The sequence below is a fragment of the Marmota flaviventris genome, chromosome 1 (genome assembly GCF_047511675.1).
Source record: "Marmota flaviventris isolate mMarFla1 chromosome 1, mMarFla1.hap1, whole genome shotgun sequence".
Taxonomy (NCBI): domain Eukaryota; kingdom Metazoa; phylum Chordata; class Mammalia; order Rodentia; family Sciuridae; genus Marmota; species Marmota flaviventris.
The window spans coordinates 200,065,986-200,078,567 of record NC_092498.1 but is presented as its reverse complement, the minus strand read 5'-3'; the positions used below and the strand labels follow the sequence as shown (position 1 = coordinate 200,078,567).

Here is a 12,582-nt window from a genome sequence, read left to right as displayed (position 1 = left end):
CTGCCACTGAGCCACAACCCCAGCCCAGAAGTCCTGATTTTAAAAAAAAATAATCAATTTACAGAAGAGAAAACCGAAAAAGCTAATAAGTATATGAAGATATTCAAGATAATTAGATACAGATTAGATTTAAGATAATTTTCAATATACTTTAAAATCACAGTAAGATATCATCTTAGGCTTGTGAGTTTGCACCACGTGTTGGAGGGAATGTGGAGAAAGAAGGACCTTGTTGGGTGCTGGCAGTGAGAAGACAGGCACAGATCACTTGCAAAGCCATGGTGTTTTGTATCTCCCCCAAACTCATGTTTAAATCTTACCCCAGACCTCAGAATGTGCCTTTCAAAGATGTAACTAAGGTAAAATAAGTTCATATGAGTGGGTCCAAATCCAATAGGACTGGTGTCCTCATAAGAAAAGATTAGGAGGACACAGATACTGGGAAAAAACTTGTGAAGGACAAGGAAACAGCCATCAGACATCTTCATCTCAGACTTCCAGCCTCCAGAATTATGAGGAAATAAATTTCTGTCATTTAAGCCACACTGAGTGATGTTTTATTATGGCAGCTCAGGCAGACTGATACAGCCTACCTACCGAGTTAAGTGTGCACATGCCTTATGATGTGGAAACTTCATTCCTGGTTTTATGTCTCAGTAAAACTCTTACACAGATCCTTCAGGAAGCAGGTATGGAGATAAATGTTTATGGAAGTTTTATTTTTTGATGGTGGAATGTAACCTGTACAGCATCATGGACAGATAAGCTCAGGCTGCCCATGGAGCACCACGAAGCAGGCAGAAGCACTGGGTTTAGATAGAACGTCAATGTGGACGTTCACTCAGAGCTGAGTGAATAATAGTTTTTATATGGCTAGTAATATATGCACAAAATGATAAAATATTTTGTAAGAATATAGGCAAAAAGATCAAATAACATTCAAATGGTTGCGTATAAGGCCAGCATCATGGGAATTAGATATTGAGATAATAAGGAATTAAAAAAAAATTGCTAGAGTCAGCAGTCAGGTTTGAGAGTCCTGGGAGGAAGAAGTGGGCCTGTATTTTTCCTGGAGTTGACATGACAAGACAGAGAAGGCCAGCCTCCGGGGCTTCCAAAGCCTTGCATGCTACTGGATTATTTTAGCTTTCCGTGAGCAAGGGGAGGAACTGAACCAGAGGCCAGGGACTGTACTCATCAGGAGTGGTTTTCAGAGGCCATGAGGGATGCGGAAAGGGGAGAGAAGAGAGGAGGGGACTCCAGAGAGAAGAGCTGGTGAGTGGGAGCCAGTCTGGCCGCCAGGGACTCTCTCCTCCCTGGACTGAGGCCGCCTGACCAGTAGTTTCCTGGCCAAGATTCTTTCCCACAGGAGGCACTCAGCTGAAGGGCTCTCATGAGGACAAGGAACACAGCTGCTGGGGGACAGAGGTGCCTCCAAGGCTATTTCTTCCTCCCACCCCAGAAATAGCCTGTGCTAGCCATGGAGCTCAGATTGTGAGCCTGGGGTAGTGAAGCCTGAGATGGCTGGGGGTGGAAAGGGAGAAGGTGACCGAGACCACCATAGTCCTGGTAGAGAGGTTGTTTCAGACACATTTTCTGAGGCCCCAGGGATAAGAGCAAGGGCCAGACGCATGGAACGCAGGGCCAACATTAGAATGAACTTTCTCACAGAGCGGTCCAACAGGGCTGGGGAGCAGTGAGGTCTCTACCATAGAGGTGTCCTAGCGGAGATGAGATGGGACCTTGGAACATGTTGTTCTCATCTAGCAGACGTTGTCTTGTCCTAAATGCTGATATCTGAGGGGACATTTGCCTATCTCCCGGAGTGCCTCCTGTTGTGTCCATCCCACGGGTGAGCCAGACGCCGGCTACAGGAAACAGCTCGTGCCAGCTCCCATTTGAAGAGTAAATATTAGTCTTTTCAAGAGCTGCCTGTTCTCTGTCACTTGGCATGGAGGACACTGAGCCGAGGGGTGGGGGGGGGTAGTGGAACCTCTTGGTCCCCATGCCTAGATGGAGTCTGTGGTCTCTTGTCACTGCTGCCATAGAGAGCTCAAGAAACACACCTCATCCCTGCTCCCAATTGCTTGCCAAGCAGTGAGCAGCTGAACCCCTCCTAGGGGAGGTTCAGACCATGCTGTGGCCCTCAGCCTTAGCCTTGGCTTCTCCTTGGACACTGTCCAGCTGCTGCTGCAGAGGCAGGGGATTGGATGGTTTGAACAGGACCTCAAGGTCTCTGGGCCTCAGTTCTGGCATATGTGGCTTAAAATCGTCTGATCACCAAGAAGGGAAATGACCTGCTCTACTTGAGCCCCTTTGGGAGGCCTCCTCTGACCACCCGAACCAACAACATAGCCCCTGATTCTAGCCTCTCATCTGCTTCTTTCCTATCTGATCTTCCTCATTTACTACCTGTCTCCACAATTATAGCACCATGAGGGCAGGGGCTCAGCCTTTCTCCCCACTTTACCCTTAGTGTCTAGAATTCTGCACATGGTAAGCACCCAGTTATCATTTGTTGGATGACTATCATGGTGGTGATATATTGAAAACATTTAATAGACATAAATTTCACTCCTTCACTCCCGAAAGTATATTCCTCTGAAGCTACTCCACTATTATGACCTGGGGAGGGGGTTGCCATCTCTGGAAAGCAAGAAAGGAGATGGGGGAGGGAGGGAGGAAAGCTGGTGAAGAATGGGAAGGAAAAGAATCTGACATCAGTATCCTGGTCTCATTATCTGGGACAACATCTTGAAGGAAGAAAATGAAAGCTGAAAATAAAAAGTGTGTATGTCCCATTCTGTATTTGGAAGACAGACCCCCAGGCAGCTTGTGCTCTGCTTTCTGGGTAAAAATGGTTGAGTATAGATTTAACTGCAGGACAGTGTGAGTGAGCGACACTAAGCCACCTTTGGCTCCCAGAGGCCTAGAAGGGATCCAGAAGCTCCTGCATGCCACAGGACATGAGGAAGTTGGAATTGGTGGGCCTATCAGAGTACTGCCATGGTGAATGGTGGGGTGAATCTGCCATGGAGGTCCTGGTGAGGGCAGGTCACACCCAGGACCGGGCGGGGCACAGCTGAGACCAGAGGGGCCTGAGGGGCCAGAGAGAGCCACAGTGGTGCTGAGTCAGCTAGGGTAAAGTGAGACCAAGCTATGAGTACCAGCAACTAACTTCAGCAGCAGGGCCAGTGTGTGTCCATGAAGACCCTCATGTGCAAGGAACGTTGGGGTCACCTATATGGGACCCTCCATCTCATATCCTTCTGGCCTACCTTTGCTGATTTTCTGCTGGGGTAACCTGACAGCCCCTCACCTCAACCATGCCTCATAGCCAGCACTTTCTGCCCAGAGTTCCTCTGACGCCATGGTGTGGGATACCTACAGGAACCTGGACACTTACACATGCCTCCCCTGAAAGTGTATGGGGGTGGGTATGGGCACACCTTGAGCAATAGTTGATGGGATTCAGTGGCTCATGCTCTCCTTTTATGCCCCTCAGGAGGACAATTATGATGCATGTTCTGCCAGGTCCCCAGTGGCAATGAGTCCCCATTGTCCCAGCAGCGACCAGTTCAATAATTTACCTTTAGATTGGTTTTCTTCACTTCCCTGTTTCACTTTCTCTGTTTCCTGGTCATAGACCCTGCTTTCAGGGAACTGGAGTACAATACCATTTGAATCCCTGTGTTAGACATTATCTATTGTCATTAACTTCTTCTTTAGTCCCTCCCATGTTCCCCTGTGTTGCATGGGCTGGCAGCCTTAAGACTATGTTTCCTGAATTATGCAGTTTAGGCTCTGCCAGAGGAAGAAATACAGCCAAGAGAGCAGGCACAGGGAGGTGGAGGCAGCTCTTTCTGTAGGATGGTGGCTACTGGGTAGAACTGGCAGACATGAGTTTTTGTTGTTGTGATGATTTTTTTTTTTTGCAGTAGGACACTACATTCTGTACTTTTTTGGTCATTAGTTTAATGGATGTACAATTGGGACATTGGCAATGATTTTTCTGCAAGGTGGCAGCTATGGAGTGTGACCATGAGCATAGAAGTGTGCCCTAACTCCATTCCTGCAAGTCTTCCTATATCAAATTTCCTTCATTGCGTATCTCTGCACCAAACCCCTAGACTTTTCTGTCTCCTCACACTGAATCGTGACCATTTTGGCTCCCTCACCTCTATCACATATTTCTGAGTAGGATTAGGTGGAGTAAATCCAAAGATCACACACTTACCCAGAGATATCCAAAAACAAGCTGAGAACCAGATTCTGTTTCCTACTCAACAGTAGGAAACTAACTTCCTAACTTCCCTTATAGAACCCTGCTGTCTCTTACAGCTGGGGTTAGGTATGTTCCTAATCTGGGTGTAGGATAGTATGCAGAAGGTGGGTCCTGGATAGGTTATCTTCCCTATTTTTTCTTCCTGCTGGTGGACCAGGTTCTAAGAGAACATAAAGCTCGGGACAGTGACAGCCATCTTGCATTCACAAGGGAATAGTCTTGAGGAGGAAAGCCAACACACTGAGAATGGTAGAGTGGAGAGAGAGAGAAAATACTAGGTCTATGACAACATTATTGAGCTACTGAATTAGCCTGGGAACTGCCTCCTTCTCACTGGCATCACGCTGACAGGATCCTTTCTTTCTGAGGCACTAGAGGCAGACCCAGAAGTCACCAAAGTTTCTTCTATGTCGACATCCTGCAACTCAGGGATGCTGGGACCCCTGGGAACAGAACTGGGACTAAGGTGAGATAAGTGAGCAACTTGCCTCAGGTGCAGAATTAAAGAAGGTGGAAAAAACAACAATAATTCGGTAATCAAGGTATATAATGTTTTAATGCAATAGTTAAAAAATCAAAAGTAATGAAAAAATACATGATGAACAAAATATCAAGATTTTAAATACAGACAGAATCAGTATTGCTAACTAGATCTGCTCTTCTTGTGTTTTCACAACAGGGCATGCCCAAGGATCTCCCCTTCCCAATCCATACAATAGAAGAGTTAGGGTTCTGGGATGTGGAGAACAGGGTTCAAGGTCAGGCTCTACCAATGCCTTTACTGGTGATCCCAAGCATATCCCTTCCCTTCTCTGGACTTCATCTGTCATGCACGGAGGCTGGGGCTTTGCCAAGATGGCCTCCTGACCTGTCCTCCTTGTCCCCATGGCCTGTTGAAGTTACTGTCCCTCTTCCTGGGAGGCTATGTCTCCAGGGCCATTGACTCCTGGCTATTAATATCTCAACCATCCCTGCCCCAAGCAGGGTGTTTAATGACTGCCAGCTGTGGCTCCGGCCCCCTCCCCCAGGAGAGATAAGGGCAGTTCCTGTTCCCACATGCGGGGAGAAGGGGGACGCTGGGTCACTGCTCATTAAAAACAGGCCCTGGGCAAGCAGTGGAAATGTCAGAACTGATTCTGACTCCTCACCCCACTCCTGCCCAGCACACTGTGTGGGGTGTCTAGGGGTACATACCCCTGCACATGCTCCCCCATCATGGCCATCCACATTTCTGCCTCCTCAGGTCCTGATTTCAAAAGTTTTGGGGCTTCTCCCCAGATGTGCCACATACATTAAATTCAGCATGTCCCAAACCATGTCATTCTCTCCCAGCTCTCTTTTTCCTCCCTTGCCTGGTTGATGAACTGGAAACCCTCCCCAGATCTGCCCCTTGGGCCCTTTTCAGCAACCAGAGTGGCCTACCACAAATCCCCTGACTTCCCCTCAACCTCATTTGTGAACCCTCCCCTTTGTCTTGCTAGACAGAGCTCCCAGCATCTGCTCACCTGGATTTAGGTGTCCCTGGCGCCCAACAAGCCTATGGATTCGGAGATCCCTACCTAATCCTTAGAGACCACCTCAGTGTCACCTCAACTGAGAAACTGTTCTCCATCAATTCTGCTGGCAGACCAGAAAGCTTCGTTGGATTGCCTGTGCCCTGGAGTGGCAACAATTATCCACATGGTGGCCTCTCCGGCAGAGGGGATTGCAGCTCTCTGGGCTGGGATGGTGGGGGCGCCTTGACTAACCTGAGCTAACTGGCCTTGACTTCAGAGTCTGGGGTCAGGGCTCAGTAGGGAAACAGAGTCTAGCCTGTGGCCAGTCCAGAGGCTGGGGCTCTTACTTAGGGTTACAGCTGGGTCAGAGGCATGGTTCATGTATGGTAGAGGTTAGGGGCTTGGTCTGAGGGCCAGGCCCTGTGTCTCCTTAATCCCAGACTAAACCTGAGGACCAGTCCTGTGGCTATACAACTTCCTCTTTTCTTTTTTTTTTTACATCTCACTCTGAATAGAGCTCAGGACAGAGTCTACTTTCTGGGTCACTTGGCCTCCTGAAGAGGGACCTGCATGGAGATATTGAGGACAGCCTTGGTGAAGTCCTTGAAGCACCCACCAGGTGGCAATAGAGATGAGTTAGCCTGGCTTGACAGTTGCCTGACCAGGCAGGAGAGGGACTTGGGAACTAGGGTAACCCGAGAGGTGAAGGGAGAAGTTCCTGCTCAACTTCATGGCTGTTCTCAGCCTGGGGTGTCTGTGTTTTCTAAGCCTTTCGCCTGAGACTGTTTCAGCTTCTTCCCAGCTGGAATGCCCAGCACTCTGCTTCTCACCTCCTGTCACCTCTCTGAACAGGATCCCCAACTCACTTCTCACTTTTGTTGTCCACATCTTGGGTCTCTCTTCTTAGTTCACTCCCTACCTTCTTGGATAATACCTGCTTCCCCCTCCAGGCTTCCCTGCCTTACCCTGAAGCCATGAGAGGATTTCAGGCACTGTGGTGAATGGCCCAGGTCCAGCTCCTGCATGGGGCTCCTCCTGACCTTCACACAACTCAAGCAGTCCATGGGGTTCTCTCATTTGGTGGGATACATCTTGGGATGTTACTGAACAGGACGGGCTTTATAGGAAGCTTGTAGGCAGATCTGAGCCTTTGCCAGTCCTTTCTGACCTCTTTTTACCAGTTTGGCATCTGTCACTGGCTCTTCCAGCAAAACAAGCTCTTTGCAAATTTGCAGAGGTGGAACCCAAAGAGGTCAGCTTGGGCAACAGCTTTGGAGGTATCTCTTGCTGACAGATGTCATACTGTCTCTGGGTCTAAGCCTTTCTGTTAGTCATACTGTCTCTGTTCCCTGTCTCATGTTGGTGACATTTATTCTGTCCTCTATCTGCTCTTGGCTGAACCCTAGGTAATGGTTATATATATGATCATTATATTTCATGTTTCCTTCTTGCTTTCAGGAATGACTGTGGCCTGTGAAATTTTACCATTTCTAGGACCATGGGCAGCTCTGTCAGCTGTATTGTATTGGTCCAAGACTAAAATGGTCTCCCCTTGGGCTAGATTTAGGGGGTTGGAGTCACAATGTGGATGTGTAATAACTTTATTGCACTCAGAAAAAGAGAGAGGATACAACTCAAAAAGTGATTTGAAATCCCTCAAAATTTGTGCTCCTTAAACATGGGATTCCTATCAAAAACCAGAGGGATGGAGGCATCTGGCTTCACCTCTCTTTGGAGTAGGGGGAGACGCTGTAAATAAGAAGCCAGGCCACATAGGAACAACAACTACCAGGGGGAACCAAGCCAATTAAAGTCAACATTTATTGTTGCATGAGCCTGTTGCAGTTGGAAGGGATCTTCCAGCACAGGCTTGGATGAGAAGCTGCGTGGCCACATGGGTGAATGACAGACATAGTATACTCTGACCACCAGACTGTTGTGTCGAGACACATGGGCTAGAGGACTCAGCCACAGTCCATGAAGGTTGGGGTAGTGATGGGGATTCAGGAATAATGGCAATAACAATATCAGTGGTAATACAAAAAGCCAAGAAGATTTAGCTGGTTACAATACATAAAAAGGTAGTAAAGTAAGAGTCTTATGTTTTCACTTCTCCATCAGCCAGATCTGAGTTCAATTCCTGTCTATAAGACAGGGTGAGATACCTGCTCTCTCTGAGAGAGAGTCTCCCATCTGTGAAATTGGGAGATTAATTCCTGCCTGGCTGGGTTGATGTGAGCATTAAAGGGCCCATGAGTGCACATCTCTGAGCCTAGTTCAATAGTTGGCACATAGGTGAGCAGCCAAGGAGAAAAGATCTTGAATGCTTTGGTTGTGCGTAAGGCTGGTGTGACTGATCCTACTTTATAGATGAAGCCATGGAAGCTTGGAGAGCAGGTGGGCTTAGTGTTAGGTCTCAGCATTTGCTGATGCAGTCTCCTTCCTTCCCAAGGCCCCAGAGTTCCTCAGTCCTTGGGTTGCATTGCCCAACCTGATAGATGCTGGAACCCACTCCACTTCAGTGGGTCTCACAAAGATAGCTGTGCTCCCTAAACACAAACTCCAAACCACAATCTTATCTGCCCGAGGTAGAGAAACTCACTCACCTGGAGAGATGGCAGGTAAGAGGGCATGGGGGAGGTGGGGGGCACTGCCTCTTCAGAAAGATGCCTGCATGGCAATGCTTAACTTAAAGGAGTTTGACTGCAGTGGTGGAATTTCAGGCATCATAAGGGTTGTGGTGGTGGATGATCTGTAGGGACAAAACCTCTTTGCCCTCAGATGACAAAAACTTTGAGGATGGGTAGTTTCTTTGCTCCGATTCGATTTGTCAGAAAAGACCACGGGAGCAATCCGGAGGAGAGTATGCAGATTTCTTGCCTTTGATCGGCAGGGGACCCTTTGGAGGAGGAAGGAGTCTGATGATATTTCCATCGCATCCTCCAGGGGAGGAGCTCCCAGCTCTCCAGCCCACGTAGAAGTACTGCAGAGGTGCAAAAGTTCTACAGGAGTGTTTGAACAGGGCTCCAGGGCAGCCTTCCAGCCTCAGCCTGTGGCTGCCCACGTTCGGGCAGGCCTCTGTCCGGGTGCTGGCCATGGTGGGTATGAAGAGGCTGAAGGGGCCCGCCTTGGTTCCCCGGGCCTGGGGTGATCAGACCAGGGAGACTTCGGCCTGGAAGCTGGAGGAGCGGCGCGCGCTGGGGCTGACGCGGGTCAGCATAGAGACTTGCGTGCTGCACGTGGCGCCGCTGCTGCCTCCCCACGGGTTCTGGTGTTTGGGGTTCCATCCCAGAACGCCCTGCAGGTGCCAGCGTCGCCACTTCCGCCGCAGCTCAGCCTGCACCTAGGAGAGAGGAGGGTGGTCGGGCCCGCCACTTTGGAGCTTTCTCCACTCCACGGGCCAATTCTGCTGTTGTCTATTTAGGGTGCTGAGCCAACCAGTCATATCCTCTTTGGAAGTCTAAATTGAGACACCCAGATGCTGTTTCTCGGGCTCTGCAGAGTTGGGAACGTTTTGGGGCCAGGATCAAATCAGGACCTTGGAGTGGGGGGAGGTGGGAGGCAAAGAGGATCACAGAATGCAGCCTAGACTGCAATGGTGGAATTTCAGGCACCATAAGGGTGCTGACTGGGGGTGGCTGTACCCCGGTTCTTCCCATCGCCACACTCCAACTCACTGGAGCTCATCCATGAGGATGTCCCTGCTCTGTCGCCAGGACTCCACAGCAACTCCACCTTCCCTCGCTGCCCTACCCCCACTCAACTCTGTATACAGACAACTAGATGCCTCTCCAGCTCTGCTGAGCACAGCAATCAGCCCTGAACCCAGAGGAAAGGGTTAAAATGCAGATTCTAGGTCAGCAGGTCTGGGGTGGTCTCAGAGATCTGCATTTTTAACAGGTTTTAGGTTGACACAATTGCTAATAGTCTAATAGTGAGGTTTAAAACCTGTCCTTGCTCTGCATATAGCCCATCAGTGTTAATGGACCCTGGCTCTCAAGGTGTAGGAAGGACTTACCTCACCATTGAGAAAGCAGTAGAGGATGGCCACCACAAAACCCTGGGGAGGAAGGGGACAGCATAAGTGAGGTGGTCAGATAGCAGGAACTCCCAGCCCCACCCCGCCTTTGGCCTCACACAATCCCTGTGTTCCTCTGGTTAAGAAAAGGACTAAGCAACAAAGTAGATGCTCAACCAACACTTATCACAATAAGATTGGAGTTCAGTGGCAAGAGCCCAAGAGTCCAGGTTGAAATCCCTTAAAGCCCTAAGAAGAATGCATCCTGAAGTCAACGGTTCATACCTGGAAAGATCCCACGACGAGCTCAAAGACCATTTTCACTTCAGCCTTAAAGTTGTCTGGGAAGAAGGCGAACATGATGTAGTGCACTCCAAACAGGGGGATCAGCAGGAGCGTGGACTTGGCCAGCCTCCTGGGGACAGGGAGGGCCAGCTGTGGGCAGGTGTGTCTACTCATGTGGATACCATAGGGCCTGGTGTGGGGTTGCTGAGGCATGACATATGCAAACAAGGCGAGGAGGGACTGCTGGCTCCCCTACATGTCATACCCACATCTGTTCCTGTCCTAGATCTGCATTGCCACTGTCCTCACGCCCTTGGCCTCCAAGCCCGGAGGAAAGCATGAGAGAGAAAGTCCCTCTATTCTCATCTTTACAGAGAAGAGAATATAAAGGAGAGGCCAGTGTGGATGATGTGTAAGTGTGGGATTTCAGCTACTAGGGAGATGTTCTCAGGCAACAAGAGATCCTGGTTCTCCCTCTCCTGGTCTTTGGTTTCTCCAGTCTATACAATTAGGTAAATGTATGCACAACACAGTTAAGTAACAGAGTCGGGGGCCTACTGTAAACTCAGAAGTGCTTTGGGTGCTACAAAACAGTGCATTTTCCTAATTGGGAATGAGGACTTCGGGGAGGGAAAATCTTTCCAGCTGCAGTGCCATAGGTCCAAGGCCCCTTGGGAGTATGGCGAGTGCCCAAGTTTATGCCTGGTCACTAGGGTTACTCAGTACAGCTCTCTGTCTTCAGCTTTTCTGCTGTGTCCACCTCTCCAGGAGTTGCCATCTTCCCTGGGATTGCATCCCTTTCCCGCACTCCCCCACCTCTGCACACCAATGCACACGTTCCCAGTATGCTTCTCTCATGTTGCTAAGGACCAACTCCTTCTTCACCAGTGCTCAGCAGGGTCAGCATTCACTCTAAATTCTCTCCTCTCTTCCATGGCACAGGGCTCATTCTGTACCAGTTGACCTCACAGCTGGTCCAGGCAGTGTGAGCCCATGGTTTCCTGGATGGGGGAAGTCTGGGAAGAGGTTGGTAGGGGTTGTCTCTGCCCCTATCTTTCCTCTCCTGGAAGTCAGTCCAGGGGGGAGGGGCTATCCTGGGTCTGAGGTCCCCCAGTAACCTGGGAGCAGAGGAGTTGGCCTTACCCCCTCCCACTCCTTCCTGGGCTTGGCTCCCACCCATGCAAGGATCCAGAGCACTGCCCACCCTTCCTTGGCCACAAACCTATCCTTCACTGAGGCTGACAGATGGAGGCTTTCTTTAAATTGAAGGCTTATGGGGAGGTGGAGAGTGGGAGCTGACAGCCCCTCCTCGGGGAGCGCCATCTCCAGCTCTTGCCACCCCTTCTGCCTGATGACAGCTGTTCCCTTCCCATCTAGCTCACCCACACGGACCTGGCCAGGCCCAGCTCAGATTCTTTCCCTCAGATTCAAGCCCATTTGCGTGTTGGGGGAAATGAGGCTCCACGGGCACAGGAGAGGGTGAGCATGCACAACCGGATGTGCTGCTCCTCAGCAGATTGCAGACCCTCACTGGGCCTTCCCTTCTTCAACAGGAGGGGACGCTCCACCTACACGCCTGGCAGGCAGGAGAGGACGCGGTCACACCAGGGACGTGAGTCTTAAGTCTCATCAGAGAGAATCACACGATTCCAGAATAGAATCCTAAATCCAGCAGCTCGTGACATTATAGCTGGAATCTGGAGCCACAGCACACAATGTCGAAAGAAAAGCCGGGCCAAGAACATTCTAAGATCCCAGGACCAGAAATCCCATGTGGCACTGCCAGCTTTGTCTTGTCTGCACAGCACGGATGCTCAATCTCCTGTTCCCGTCTCTGGGCATGCAGACCCTACTCACCTTCCCAAAGCCCTTTTCATATTTTCACGTTTCTTTATTTCTGCTTTTCAATCCTGTTGCTCCAATAAAAACCTGCCTCTGTCTCTAGTCCTTGCAAGCACAGGGAACAGCCCTCATGCCTTTCCAAGCAAGGAACATATTTACTGTCCCATGGACATCATTCCCCTTTCTCCTTGCCTATGATCATGTGATCCCGAGCCCTGGAGAGCAATTTTACAGGGGACTGTGTGGATACGATGAGACAATACATGGAGATCCCTTAGTACATGTAAATTGCAGATGTCCTTATTATAATACTGAGTCTGAACATGGCTGTCACACTGGTAGACTGGGGACTCCCCTAGGGCTTTCATCTGCCATGCATTTATTGCACCCCTTTTCTGTACCATGCACATGCCAGGGACTGGGTACACAGTACGAACAAGACACAGGTTATCTCTGTCCTCTTGAGCTCTGTGGCTTGACAGCGATGTGTACCTGGGAACGACGCCAGGTGAGCTAGTGGAGAAGAAGCAGACAAGGGATTCTGAGGGCAGCCTGGTGAGGTGGGCAGGAAAAGGGACACTGGTAGGCTGAGCCAGGCCATGGAATGGTGGTGGGCAAGAGCAATGTGGTTTTTTTGGTGACTCTAGAGGTTCGGG

At 49.8% G+C, this 12,582-nt stretch overlaps 1 protein-coding gene and 1 long non-coding RNA gene across 3 annotated transcripts in view; one reads left to right on the top strand and one right to left on the bottom strand.

The window, feature by feature from the left end:
• Positions 1 to 5,775: 5,775 nt before the first annotated feature.
• Vipr1 (vasoactive intestinal peptide receptor 1) overlaps positions 5,776 to 12,582 on the bottom strand; it is a 40,515-nt gene continuing 33,708 nt past the window's right edge. For both annotated transcript variants that reach the window (XM_027932430.2, XM_027932433.2), the window contains 3 exons: positions 10,085 to 10,214; positions 9,800 to 9,841; positions 5,776 to 9,124 (listed from right to left, as the gene is read on the bottom strand). In XM_027932430.2, coding sequence (XP_027788231.2) covers positions 8,933 to 9,124; positions 9,800 to 9,841; positions 10,085 to 10,214 — 364 coding nt within the window. In that variant the 3' untranslated portion in view covers positions 5,776 to 8,932. The remainder of the gene's footprint in view (positions 9,125 to 9,799; positions 9,842 to 10,084; positions 10,215 to 12,582) is intronic.
• Positions 8,734 to 12,028, top strand: LOC114090285 (uncharacterized). The gene is made up of 3 exons (XR_003582316.2): positions 8,734 to 8,879; positions 10,371 to 10,496; positions 11,638 to 12,028. It is a non-coding gene; the product is annotated as an uncharacterized lncRNA (long non-coding RNA).